Here is a 13,164-nt window from a genome sequence, read left to right as displayed (position 1 = left end):
TTGGGGTAATTTTGATTAGAGTACCTAGGACCTTTTAAGTATAGAAATATGTCATCTACTTATAGGGATAATGTTAATTCTTTCTGTATTCGGATACTTTTGTTTTCTTTCTCTTGTCTTATTACTCTGCCTATGATTTTTTTGTTGTTGGTCATGAGGCTTGAACTCTGGACCTGGGTGCTGTCCCTGAGCTCTCCAGCTCAAGGTGAGCACTCTATCACTTGAGCCACAGCACCACTTCTGGTTTTCTGGTGATTAATTGGAGATAAAAATCTCAAAGACTTTCCTGCTCAGGCTGGCTTTGAACCATGATCCTCAGATATCAGCCTCCTGAGTAGCTAGGATTACAGGCATGAGCTACAGGTGCCTGGCTCCTGCCTAGGAATTTCAGAAGAGTAGGAAAAGTTGGATATTCTTTTGAGGAGCCTCCACACTGCTTTCCAGAGTGGCTGAACCAGTTTACATTCCTACCAACAGTGTGCACCTGTTATTTGTTTTCTTGTTGATGGCCATTCTAACTGAGGTGAGGTGGAATATCAATGTGGTTTTAATTTGCATTTCTTTTTGGGTTGTGTGGCCTGAACTCTGGGCCTGGGCGCTGTCCCTCAGCTCTTCAGCTCAAGGCTAGCGCTCTACCACTTGAGCCACAGCGCCACTTCCAGCTTTTTTCTTTTTACTTATGTGGTGCTGAGGAATCGAACCCAGGGCCTCAAGCATGCAAGGCAAGCGCTCTACCACTGAGCCACCTTCCCAGCCCTTGATTTGCATTTCTTTTATGGCCAGCAATGCGGAGCATTCCTTCATGTGTCTCATGGCCATTCTTATTTCCTTTCCAGAGAAGTCTCCTTTGAATTCTTTAGCCCACTTATTAATAGGGTGGTTGTTTCTTTGAAGATTTGTTATTGGGGGGGTTAGTTTTTTGAGCTGTAGGTATATTTCTGATATGAGGCCCTTATCTGTTCATTACCAACAAAATACTTGAAATCCACACCTTTTCCTGACTTTCCCTATATTTCCACTTGAACGCTTACTCTTTATATTTTAATTCAGTATGTCTGAAGTCTAACCATAAACTTCTCCCCTAATATTTTCTTGATGGAAATAAAAAGAGGCTTCTCCATCTGAGTACACAACACTTCTTTTCAATCCGTTGCTTAGACACGGTCTTATCTGCCTCCTTTTGTGATTTTCCACTCTGCACGTGCCTCTGTGCTGGCGTCTTGACTTCCATGGAGCCCTTCCCCTGCCTTGTTCATGATTTCTTCACTGTCTCTAGCCGGACCCACCTCTCCCACACCACTGGTTCTCCATGCAGCAACCGGATAGACACTTCTGTGCCCAAGACGCCGGAGAGCACAGGAGCCTCCAGGTCTACCTCCACAGTTCCACGCCGACCCCAGAGGACCTGAGCTCCAACCCCCCCTTACAGTTCTGTCCCACTCACCCCACTTCCCTTTCCCTCTGCTATCCATATGGCCGCCAGGGAACAAGGCACTGTCCTACATAGGCTTTTCTGCTGGGGTGTCTACTGGAAACCCTTCTCCCTGTTGCCCACGGCTTATTTCCTTTCCTCCACCTCACAGCCAGCTGCTGGGTGAGGATCCACAAAACACCAGGGCTCCCTTCCCTGCCCCTCCTACACATGCCCAGAGACTCGCCTTCCCCTTGAAGATGTGTTGGCTTCGATGTGCATAGGGTTTTCTTATTTTTACTAAATTACTTGTTCATTTATTTGCCTTTAGGTGACACTATGTAAGCACTGTAATGAGAGGGATATTTGACTATTGGTAAAGATAAGGTTTTTCAACAACTTGTTTTATGTGGTTATCATTGAAGACCTATTATTGAGTGAATTTTATCCTTTGCAAATAAGGACAATTTATTTCTTACTTCCCCGTTTGGATCCCTCTGATTTCTTTTGTCTTATTACATTCTCCAAAGATGGATGGAAAAAACGTCTTCTAGAAGTGTTTTGTGGCTGGTGTGGCTCCCTTCCCCTGGACTGTGCAGAGCTGCTCTCGACAGTGGAGTGTCCTCCCCACCCCCTCCAAATTACGATATGCCTCTCTCTAATTCTATATTGGATTTTTTTCCTAGCCATATTTCTATCATTTCTTAACTTTCCCACATATCCTGAGAGCTGCTGTATAATTATCAAACTCTGTTTTCTAAGGAATGATTTAAGGACAGGCCAAGGGATTCATACCTGTAATCCTGGCTTTTTAAGAGTCTGAGATCTGAGGACTGCAATTCAAACCAACCAAGGCAGGAGAGACTGTGAGATTTTCATCTCCAGTTAACTATCAAAGGCTGGAAGTGTAGGAGTGCTCAAGTGGTAGAGTCCTAGCCTAGAGCAAAGAACTTCAGAGAGAGAGCCCAAGCCCTGAGTTCAAATCCCAATACTAGCACAAAAAAGAATAATTTTAGAATGATAATTAGAAGTCAACACCCAACTTTGGAGTCTAGATTTTTCTAAGTTGTAGATGGCTAGTGTTCCATCTGTATTTCAAGAAGACTGGATGATGTACTCAGATAACAAATCGTACAACTCATCTCCTCTTTCCATTCCCTCTCTCCTCAATCAGGTGACAGATTCATCACAAAAACATTGGCTTCATAGACCAGTTTCCTCACCAAACTGGAAATGTCCAGACTCAGAGAAATGAGGAAGGGAGGGCTATGTAGAGTTTGTCCATAGTGGGAATAATATTGCTCCACTAGCCCTCAAAAGTGACAGAACAATCCTAGAGTAATGATTCCAATTCAAGACATTGGGATTTATTAAACTTGTCTGCTCTCCTCTCATCAACATCTAGATATGGCTGCTGTTTGCTTCTGGGAACTTCTGTGGATCTATGGAGGGAAATGTAAAAGAGGTCCGTGAATGCGCAGAATATGTACCCAAAATCTATAAATCGTACCCATTAACCAGTTTACAACATTCTCTGTGACTAATCTACTCAGTAGCACCCATACAATCATTTTGATGAAGTTCCTAGTCAATTGAACCAAATTAATTAGTCTGCTTTTTTCTGATAATTGCCTTTCTGATTCCAGGGACTCTTCCTATTCATTCATTCATTTTTTTTCTTCTCTTGGTCTTCTAATTTCATGCCTTGTCATGTCATTGTTTGTCTTTATAGGCGCATTAAAAATAAGGCCACAGGGCTTGAGGTGTCCCAAGTGACAGAGCTCTTTTTCTTTTTTTGCATGTGTGAGGGACTGGGTTCAACACACACAACACAGGAAAATAAGAAAACCTTAAATATGTGTCCACAGTCCGGTGAATCAGCAATTTCAAACATTTGTTTGATTTTCTTCCACTTTTCTAAACCAAAATATGTGTCTATGGAGGTTGACATCTCGAATCCAAAACTGAAAAAAAATATAAATCAAGATCACCTTGATGTTCCATAATTTAATAAACTGTCCATTGTTCCATGTATCCATAATAGTCTTTCCATGTAGGATATTGAGTTCTTTTTCTCCAATTATGAAATTATTTTTAGAAAGATATCAAGGTACCTTTGCTTTGTTTTCAGGAGATCTAAAGACAGGTGTGATCCTGGCTAGGTTGAATTGGACTGGTTGTGCCTCAAATGCTTTTTCGGGCCACTAACAACTCTTGGATACAGGAGTGGCAGGCAAATGATGTATAAGTGTTTCTGTCTTGAACAACAGTGGATTGAGTGTCTGTATTTTACTGGCATGAAATCGTCCTTGTGACGTCCAGGGGCAGATTTTCGTAGTCTTCATTTTCTACCTGACCCTGTGGGAGCCTGGAGAGTCTGAGGATGCACTCTCTCTAGATGCCGTGTGTCTGTGCTAATCACACCAGAGGCTTCGAGAGACTCCTGGCACGCGAGGGTACCAATGGGACGCTGGTGCCTGTCCCGTAGGACGCTTGGCTGACTGATGAGCCTAGACCACCACGGAGGCTCCTCCCCATTTATCCTCGGAGACCTACGAGAACCTGTAAACCCCTGGGCAAATACGGTAGACCCTTGCGTACAGGCATGAGCCGCGCTTAGAGAGGTGCCTTCACGCCCTCCCTTGTCAGAGATCAGCCTGACTGCAGCAGCCCTCACAAAGAGAAGAGAAGACAGTGCACGATGCACTGTGATCTTAGATCTCTAGACCTGCGCCTTCTGCAGTCTCCATTTTCAGCGCTACCTAGCACCATGCAACTGGTGAGTCAAATCTGCATTTAGAAGCTAATCTCTCAGATCTGCACTTCTTAGTTTACTAAATAAAGAAGTCAGGCTGAAGGTAGAGCTTTTACCTAGCATGTCCAGGGCCCTGGACTCAATCTCTAGCATTGAAAAAAATCTCAAAGGTATAGAAAAGAATAACCTCTTCCTTGATCTTGAAGTTTGCAGAATATGACACATCATTGCAGCTCATCTTTTTAACTATCACCATGCAATAAGTTTATCAGCGCAAAAGTCTTTTAACAGGATTAAGTACATGAGTTCTGAGCAGTTATAAAGAAAAATGAAGTCATGTCATTTGCAGAAAAATAGATGGAACTGGAAGAGCATTGTGTAGAGGAAGATGAGCTGGGGCCCAAAAGACAAATACGGTGTGTGTCACATGTGCAAGCTAGACCTAAGACATATCTGTTCATGGATACATGTGGATATATATATATATACCTGTTATTTATATATAGCATCACCCTATGATTATTTAGGGAGATAAGGGGAAGAGAAGAGGAATAAAAACGGTTCAGAGTGAATAATTTCAAAATATATTGCAACTATGTGTGAAGTTGGCATCAGAATCTCAATGGAGCTGTTGATCAGTAGAGGATGGGGGAGAAAAGAGCAATGGAGAGGATTATTCACAACATGTAATATATCCATGTCTGAAATACCTGCTGAGCTTTCTTGATGTAATTAGTACATACTAAAAACATGAAGGGTTGGGGGATACAAGCCGGAAGGGGCAGCGCTAGTGAGGAGAGTATATGAGCGCAGACACGGTCCATGTGCCCTGTTTCATGTATAAAAATAGAGCACTGAAATCTGTTGACATTGTTTCAAGAAGGGAGGGGCAGGCAGAGGAGGCTGAGGGAGGCCGCCAGGTTGGTTGGACAGACGCATGAAACTGTTGCAGGGAGCCCTCCCTGTACGACTGGTGTGTGACTGCTTTAAAATGCTGAGACCACAGAGGAAACATGAAATCATTTTAAGTGGAAACTGGATTTTGTTGGGAAATGAAAACAGCAGCAGCAAAAATAAGTCTGACCTTTTTCAGGGAGAAATGCAAAAATTAGATCTAAGATACGAGTTTCATTTTGATTTAAAAAAGAACAAACTCAGAGCATCCATGGAAGAGGTATCACCAGCCTCTTGTGGGCAAACAGGAGACTCAATTCACTGGTGCATGGATGGGCCGGGCCTGCTCCCTGCACTGAACGTGTCTCTAACCACCTGTAGTAGCCATGGTTTTTGTGTTCCCACTGCGCTAATCTTCAAGACTGTAAGCTAATTTCACCTAAAACTGAAAGTGAACTAAATTTTCATTGCTCATTTACAATTTCTGAAAAGCAACGTACCTAATTTAATGGAATATGTATTCATCGTTGATTGTATAGACATTGCTGATCAACAGCAGCTTTCTGGCTGTTTGATAAGTCAGCACCCACAGGAAGAAATAAAAGTGGTTGCACGACGTACTTTCTGCACACGCACTCTCAAATACACAAGGTAGCCCAGGCTTCACAAACACCCGTCCTCCTCACAGGTGTGCTGCGCTGCCCGCTCCAATTCTGCACAACACTGTGGGTGAAAAACTCCCTCTCCCACCACCACCCCCACGGGGAGATTTCCTCTCCAGCCCAGCACTGTGCTGCTTAGCAGGAGTTCCCACCCTGAGTCATGAAAAAGAGCTGCCCCAAGATAAGGAAGACGCAACCTGCCACACAGCTAGTGAGCTGACATATCCCCCTGTCGCTGAGCTGAGCTCTTACTCAGAGTCCAGCTATAAAAACAAAAGGCCTGGTGTTACCGGGTGCCAGCGCCTCACGCCTGTAATCCTAGCTAGTCAGGAGACTGAGATCTGAGGATCGCAGTTAAAAAAAAAAAAAAAGGTATTGCTCAGGCATTACCCGGAGAGGATGTTGGGAGAGTGCTAACAACTCCACATAAAACACAGGAAAACCTATGTAGGCGAGAAACAAAGGACTCTCTTCTTAATTTGTTTTGTCTCTTTCTTATGACTGTATTCTTTACCTTATCTATGGTGTATTCACGTGCACATCTGTGGGAGGCTGCAGGGAGGGCACAGAATCCAAGGAGAAAGGGTGAAAAAGCAAAGCCCCAAAGCACACTAGACCTTGATGAAAGTGAACTGCACAATTTCTGGGTGGAGATGGGAGGGAGCGAGTCAACAGACTACACTGTAGAAAAGGGAAGGCACTTAATACCTGACCTGCGTGAAGGTAACCCCGCTGTGTCACCACTAAGACAACAACAAAGTAAACGAGGAAAAAAGAACAGGTAGCTAGTTAGGTTAACTATATCAACACTCAGAACAGCTGTAGGAAGTATTTCTGAAGGGGCACAGAGACCTGCAGGTTCTGGGCCGGCCCAGTGGAGAAGGCCTCTGGGTAGCCCGGCTACAGGCATGAGCCACCAACTCCGGACATGAGCCACCAACTCCGAGCCAGAGACATTTTTTTCTCTAAGATTTCTGTCTTACTCTCTTGTTTTAATTTTCCCAAGTTTTTAATTTACCAAGTTTTTATGTACTTTATACGTTTTTATTTTAGATTTTAAAAATATTCTCAAAAGAGATCTGTAAAATAAATATGGTGCATATATTTACTACAGTTTTTTTTAATTGTGAAAATACCCTACAGAGGGGTTACAATTACATGGGCAAGGTAATGAGTACATTTCTTATCAAGCATTGTTGCCTCCTCCTTTGTTTCCCCTTCGCAAGGATCACTGACTAAGCTGAGAGGAAATGCCAGTGTTGTTTTGATTTGCATTTTTCATGGCTAAAGATGGCTACAGATGTCATGTATTTATTATTTGTACTTCTTTTGAAAAATGTCCGTGCGGTTCATTTGCCTCTTTGTTCCTTGGATTGTCCATCCCTTTGGTATTCGATGTGTGGGCTTTTTATGTGTTCTAGATACCCTGGGGCAGCGGGGGGCTCGGGCGCTGTGCCCACAGGCCATGAGCTGCAGGTCGCGACTCGCAGGGAGGACGCGGGGCTGGCTGTGCCCCTCCGTCCTGCCTTCGGAGCCGTCCCATCGCGAGCCCCTCAGCCAGCCCACAGCTTCTGGGCAGGTCCCGGACAAGGTGCGGTGTGTGCAGCCACCCTAAGACAACAGGACTCGCTCTTGAGGGGCAGCTGGGCCACCAGTCCACACACTGTGTCCCCCTCATTCCCAGTTGCCTAAGCATCTCTGCGGGCCCCGTGCTACCCTCTCCTGCTGCGTCACCTCCCTCAAGGCTGACACCATGAGGAGTCCCGTGATTCCCAGCCAGTGGTCATCCTTGATTTGCAGAGTAACTTAGGTGCAAACCCTGCAGCCTGTGGCTGGCAGGCCGTTCTTAGAACCACTGCACCCCGCCTCGGCCTGGGGCTCTGCTTCCCTTAGGGTCCTCAGGAAACAGGGCTGAGTCCAGCCAGGAAGGAGAGCACACCAAGCACCGTGCCCCATGCCCCGTGCCCGTCACAGCCCCAGCTGCTGTTGACTCTTCTGTGGCCCCACGTGGGCCCCTGGCCCTCCCAGCACCACCACCAGGAACATGTGCCGCCCAACGGGTGCTCTGGGGGCCCGGGACCCCTGAGTTCCCAGCACAGGTCAACCTCCAACCACCCCTGGTGACGGCCCAGCCAGCAGCCCGGCTGCGGCGCGGGGCTCGGGCTCAGGGCCCTCAGTGCAGACTCTGCTTCCCCTCCTCCCAGACCTGCTGGCCGGGAGCTAACACTGATCCGGAGGGGCTGTTTCCAGACCCCCGAGGTATCTCAGCCTCAGACCCCACGGCCGGGAGTCAGTTCCTGAAACCACTGTGCCAGAAGGTCACGATGGCAGAGCTGCCCCACCCCCGACCCCACACAGGGCGAAGGGTCTTACTTTTCTTACCTGGATTGTTCCCATTCATGGAATCTGGCATCAAAAGCCTCTCCTCAAACATCTTGCTAGAACTTCTTTTTCTTAAGCAGTAATATTTCCCTAGATTCTGAATGAAGAAAGTACGCTACTTTAGTGCCATACCCACGGAAAAAGAATGTGATTTTCTGTGTATGTTCCCTTAGTGTAGTATTCTCTTGTCTTGCATTGTTTTTCTATGCAGGCTACCTAAAATCAGCTCAAAAAAATAATTGGGTGAATGAGTTACGTCTTTAGGATCAAGAATATTTTACATAAACAGTTCACCAACATGGCCGTTAAGTATGTCAACCAGTCCCACAGTTGAAAACGCACGTGGAACTTGTGACTTTCACCTAATGGAGTGACCCGTGGCCTGCTTCTGCCCAGAAGCTTGATAGATAATGGAAAGAGTCCACCAACAGGTATTTCACATATCCTAAATACAATGTTCAGCCAAAAGGTGCGTGAATTCCGAGATCACTTCTTATGGCCACACATGGTTTCCCAGAGAGACGGACGGTTGGTTCAGAGGTGCTGAGTGCTGGAGCCCTGGACACTGGAGCTCGGGAACAGGGACACATGGTGGCTGCACCTGACCTCATCTTATGAAGGGAGGCGTGGCACAGCATCTCCACCTTTGTTAGCATTTCTTTTTTTTTTTTTTTGGTAGTCATGGGCCCTGAACTCTGGGCCTGGGCGCTGTCCCTCAGCTCTTCAGCTCAAGGCTAGCACTCTACCACTTGAGCCACAGCACCACCTCTGGCCTTTTCTGCTTATGTGGTGCTAAGGAATTGAACCCAGGGCCTCATGCATGCAAGGCAAGCGCTCTACCACTGAGCCACCTTCCCAGCTCCCTTTGTTAGCATTTCTCTCCCCTGCTAATGACACTGTTTGTGTTCTTCATACATACATTTTGACTAACTTAATTTTTGTCAGAGTTGTGTATATTTTTATGGTAATCAATAACAAAATGTACTATCATCTGCATACATTAATGACATAGCGACTTTTTCATAATCGTTTTTAGCATTTCTAGGCTACATACATGGTGTATCACTGAGCTTTATCAAAATGTTTTTCAGGAAATTTATTGAAAACAATCTCCTTGTAAGTGGACCCGAGTGGTTCAATCCTGTGATGCTTACAGGCTATTTTCTGAACCCCGACAGTCATTTTGCAGTGTTTGGACGGGAAGAGCTGGGGAGGTGGCACTTTGGAGAATCAAAGGTCGAGCTGAGGCAGGGCTGCTCATTGTCTTCATTGTGTTAGAGGCAAAACCAGCGATGGTTACAAATAAAGATCTAATTCATGTTTCCTGGGTTCAAAATCAACTTGACATCTTTCTTCATAAGACCATTTGATTATCACACGTGCCTCAGTTTCCTTCCCTGCGGATTGTGTATATGAGAACAGTAGTGTCAGCCCAACTTCCTGGGTGCTGGGGCTGAACGAGGCGGAGCGCAGTGCCCAAGAACAGCTGAGTGACGGTGAGCGCTCCGTGAGCGTCTGCTCTGCCAGTTAGAGTATCATTCCCTGCAGGTCCACTAGACAATGGATGGCGCCAACGGCAGCACCCCAGACCACTTCATCCTCCTGGGCTTTTCTCACAGCCCCCAGCTGGAGAGGACGCTCTATGTGGTCATCTTGATAGCCTACCTCCTGACGGTTGTGGGCAACGCCACCATCATGCTGGTGTCGCGGCTGGACCCCCGCCTGCACTCCCCCATGTACTTCTTCCTCACCCACCTCTCCTTCCTGGACCTCAGCTTCACCACCAGCTCCATCCCTCAGCTGCTCTACAATCTCAGCGGACCGGACAAGACCATCAGCTACGCAGGCTGCGCCGTCCAGCTCTTCCTGTTCCTGGGGCTCGGGGGCGTGGAGTGCTTGCTGCTGGCCGTCATGGCGTACGACAGGTTTGCCGCTGTGTGCAGGCCGCTGCGCTACTCGGTGATCATGGGTCCCAGGCTCTGCCGGGGCTTGGTGTCGGTGGCCTGGGGGTGCGGCATGGCCAACTCCTTGGTCATGTCCCCCGTGACCCTCCGCTTGCCCCGCTGCGGACACCGCCGGGTGGACCACTTCCTGTGCGAGATGCCGGCTCTCATCCGCATGGCCTGTGTCAGCACGGCCGCCGTGGAGGGCGCCGTCTTCGTGCTGGCCGTGGGCATCGTGCTGTCCCCGCTGCTGTTCATCCTGGTCTCCTACGGCCTCATCGCCGGGGCCGTGCTGCGCATCCGCTCCTCATCCGGAAGGCAGAAGGCCCTGAACACGTGCGGCTCCCACCTCACGGTGGTCTCGCTCTTCTACGGAAACATCATCTACATGTACATGCAGCCGGGGAACAGCGCCTCCCAGGACCAGGGCAAGTTCCTCACCCTCTTCTACAACATTGTCACCCCGCTTCTCAACCCTCTGATCTACACGCTCAGAAACAAGGAGGTGAAGGGGGCCCTGAGAAGGCTGCTGCAGGGCCACAGCAAGCCCAGGAAGGAATGAGGAGAGACGCGGGCGCGGGCACCCCAGGCCCGGATGTCACTGCCCGCAGGGGCGCCGGGGGCCTCGGCCCTGCGGGGTCAGACCCCGAGACCCTTGGCTTGTTTGCCTCTCCTGGACTTGATACCGCTGTGTTCCTTCTAGCATTCCACGTGTGTCCGCTGAACCCTCGTCCCGACGATCGTCTATACAGTGGTCCAGGTGAGATAACTGGTCACGTGTGAGATCCCACCAACTTGTACCAGTGTGCCAAGTAGGAGACAGGTTTTCTCAGAGCTTTGTTTTTGTCGTTGGTTTTCACTTCCTCCACAGTATTGTAGATGTCCTCTTCAAAATGGCCCCCAATCCGTCCGTGCTCAAGACCGACAGGCTCTTCACTGAACACTGAATTCAGCAAGTGTCTGTTCCCAAACTCCCACCCAGAGCCTCTCAGACAATCAGTCACGTTCATTTTCTAGGCATTCACCCCCGACCTTTGGCATTTTCCCAACATTTAGTGTAAGATTCTGGATAAACCAAAAGATAACATGTGTTCTCATACATAGGCCTTAAACATGAGAAAGCGTCATTGTGCATCTCTTCCCAGCCGTTGTTGGAAGCCTGTGTGATTCTTAGCGCTCTCCTTGAATCCACTTGGTACCTCGGACTTGGATGCTAAATCCGTGGTTCAAAAAGAGTTGATCAGTGGGCTGGGAAGTTGGCTCAGTGGTAGAGCGCTTGCCTTGCATGCGTGAGGCCCTGGGTTCGATTCCTCAGCACCACATAAGCAAAAAGAAAAAAGCCGGAAGTGGCGCTGTGGCTCAACTGGTAGAGTGCTAGTCTTGAGCTGAAGAGCTGAGGGACAGCGCCCAGGCCCAGAGTTCAGGCCCCACGACCAGACCCAAAAAAAAAAAAGAGTTGATCAGCCTGACTCCCGGTTCCCGTAGCAACCGCCACCACATGAACGTTGAAAGAGCAAAAATCCTTGAGCGTTTGGCAAGTAGTGTCAAAGATCATTTCATCTCAAGAGCACCACAGACTGGTCCAGGCCTCTCCGTCTTCAAGTACACACAGATTGCCTGAGATTGGGGATGTAGGCTACAGCTCTGTGTACTTGTGAGGGGCCTGTGACCTTGCCTTCTGCGTGTCCCCCAGTGTGCCCGCCCAGGTCTCCCATGCCACATTTTCAGGCTGTAGGAAAAATACCACACACTGCTATCTTTACAGGTGCTTCAAGGCACGGAGCACCCAGGACTAAAGGCAGCCAGGAGCAGGCAGGGGCACGCGTCTGTTCCCTCCCTCGGCCCCTGCCCCAGCCCGGGATCCCTGCCCTTCCACCCCACCCTGCTCCACACTGGAGAGGCACGGAGCCACGGGAAGGAGGAGCCGGGGCTTCATAGGCCCTCGTCTGAAAAGGCACCTTTCTGTTTTTAACACAATCTCGGTCTCTGGATGTGGGGTACAGATGTTCCTGTATTTGGCACTAGGAGGTGCAGAGTTTTTCCTCCTGGCCGCCATGTCCTATGACCGCTATGCGGCCATCTGCCATCCGCTCCGGTACCCCGTCCTCCTGAGCCGCAAGGCCTGTCTGGTCCTGACACTGGGCTGCTGGGTCCTGGGCTCTGTGGACGGCTTCATGCTCACCCCAGTCACCATGACCTTCCCGTTCTGCAAGTCCAGAGAGATCCACCACTTCTTCTGCGAGGTGCCCGCGGTCTGAAGCTCTCCTGCTCAGACACCTCGCTGTACAAGACGCTCATGTACCTGTGCTGCGTCCTCATGCTGCTCATCCCTGTCACGGTCATCTCCACCTCCTATGCGCTGGTCCTTCTCACCGTGCACAGGATGAAGTCAGCAGAGGGCAGGAAGAAGGCCCTGGCCACCTGCTCTTCCCACATGACCGTGGTCCTGCTCTTCTACGGCGCTGCCATCTACACCTGCATGCTCCCCGGCTCCTACCACACCCCTGAGAAGGACATGGTGGCGTCTGTCTTTTACACCATACTCACACCGGTGTTAAACCCTCTGATCTACAGTCTTCAGAACAGCAGTGTCACCAGGGCTCTGAAGAAAACATTCACGGTCAGACCGTTCTTTCAGGAAACAATGAAGTAGGGAATTTTAGTCTGAATGGCTTCCTTTCCTTCTCTCTGCCATCTTCTGTTCACGGTCTTGTGCTATTGTTTCTCCTCTGGCGTTCCAGGAATTGCTTCATTGTACCGCAAAGTTCTTCCATTCCAAACTCCTTTCCCTTTTCAAAATCCTCACACAATTGCATCGTAGTGATACTATAGCTTCTGGTTACAGTAAGTGCTCTCTAATTCTTTCTCATCTCTTCTGACTAGAAAACCCATAATCAGATATTTGAAGAAAACAATAATGAGGTGGTCAACTGATAAGAGAGTATTCTGAGTGATAGAGCAAAAAGAGTAGGAGTGTTAACAGTGGGTGAATCTTCATGAGGATTATGGGCATTAATTCTACTCTATTTTGACGCTCATTTCCTATGAAATTGAAACTACACAGAAATAAAGAGCTCAATATCAGGTTTTGTTGTGCTGTCTGCTTTCAGCAGGCTA

The 13,164-nt window shown here is 48.3% G+C and overlaps 1 protein-coding gene and 1 pseudogene across 1 annotated transcript; both read left to right on the top strand.

The window, feature by feature from the left end:
• Positions 1–9,664: 9,664 nt before the first annotated feature.
• On the top strand, positions 9,665–10,609 carry LOC138808135 (olfactory receptor 2W3-like). The gene has a single exon (XM_069994091.1). It carries the CDS (start codon positions 9,665–9,667, stop codon positions 10,607–10,609), a length of 945 nt encoding a protein of 314 aa, XP_069850192.1.
• On the top strand, positions 10,606–12,700 carry LOC138808134 (olfactory receptor 2T5-like; annotated as a pseudogene).
• Positions 12,701–13,164: the final 464 nt, after the last annotated feature.

This window comes from Dipodomys merriami, unplaced genomic scaffold (assembly GCF_024711535.1).
Source record: "Dipodomys merriami isolate MVZ:Mamm:240054 unplaced genomic scaffold, mDipMer1.0.p SCAF_440, whole genome shotgun sequence".
NCBI classification, from domain to species: Eukaryota; Metazoa; Chordata; class Mammalia; order Rodentia; family Heteromyidae; genus Dipodomys; species Dipodomys merriami.
This window is presented reverse-complemented; position numbering and strand designations above follow the sequence as displayed.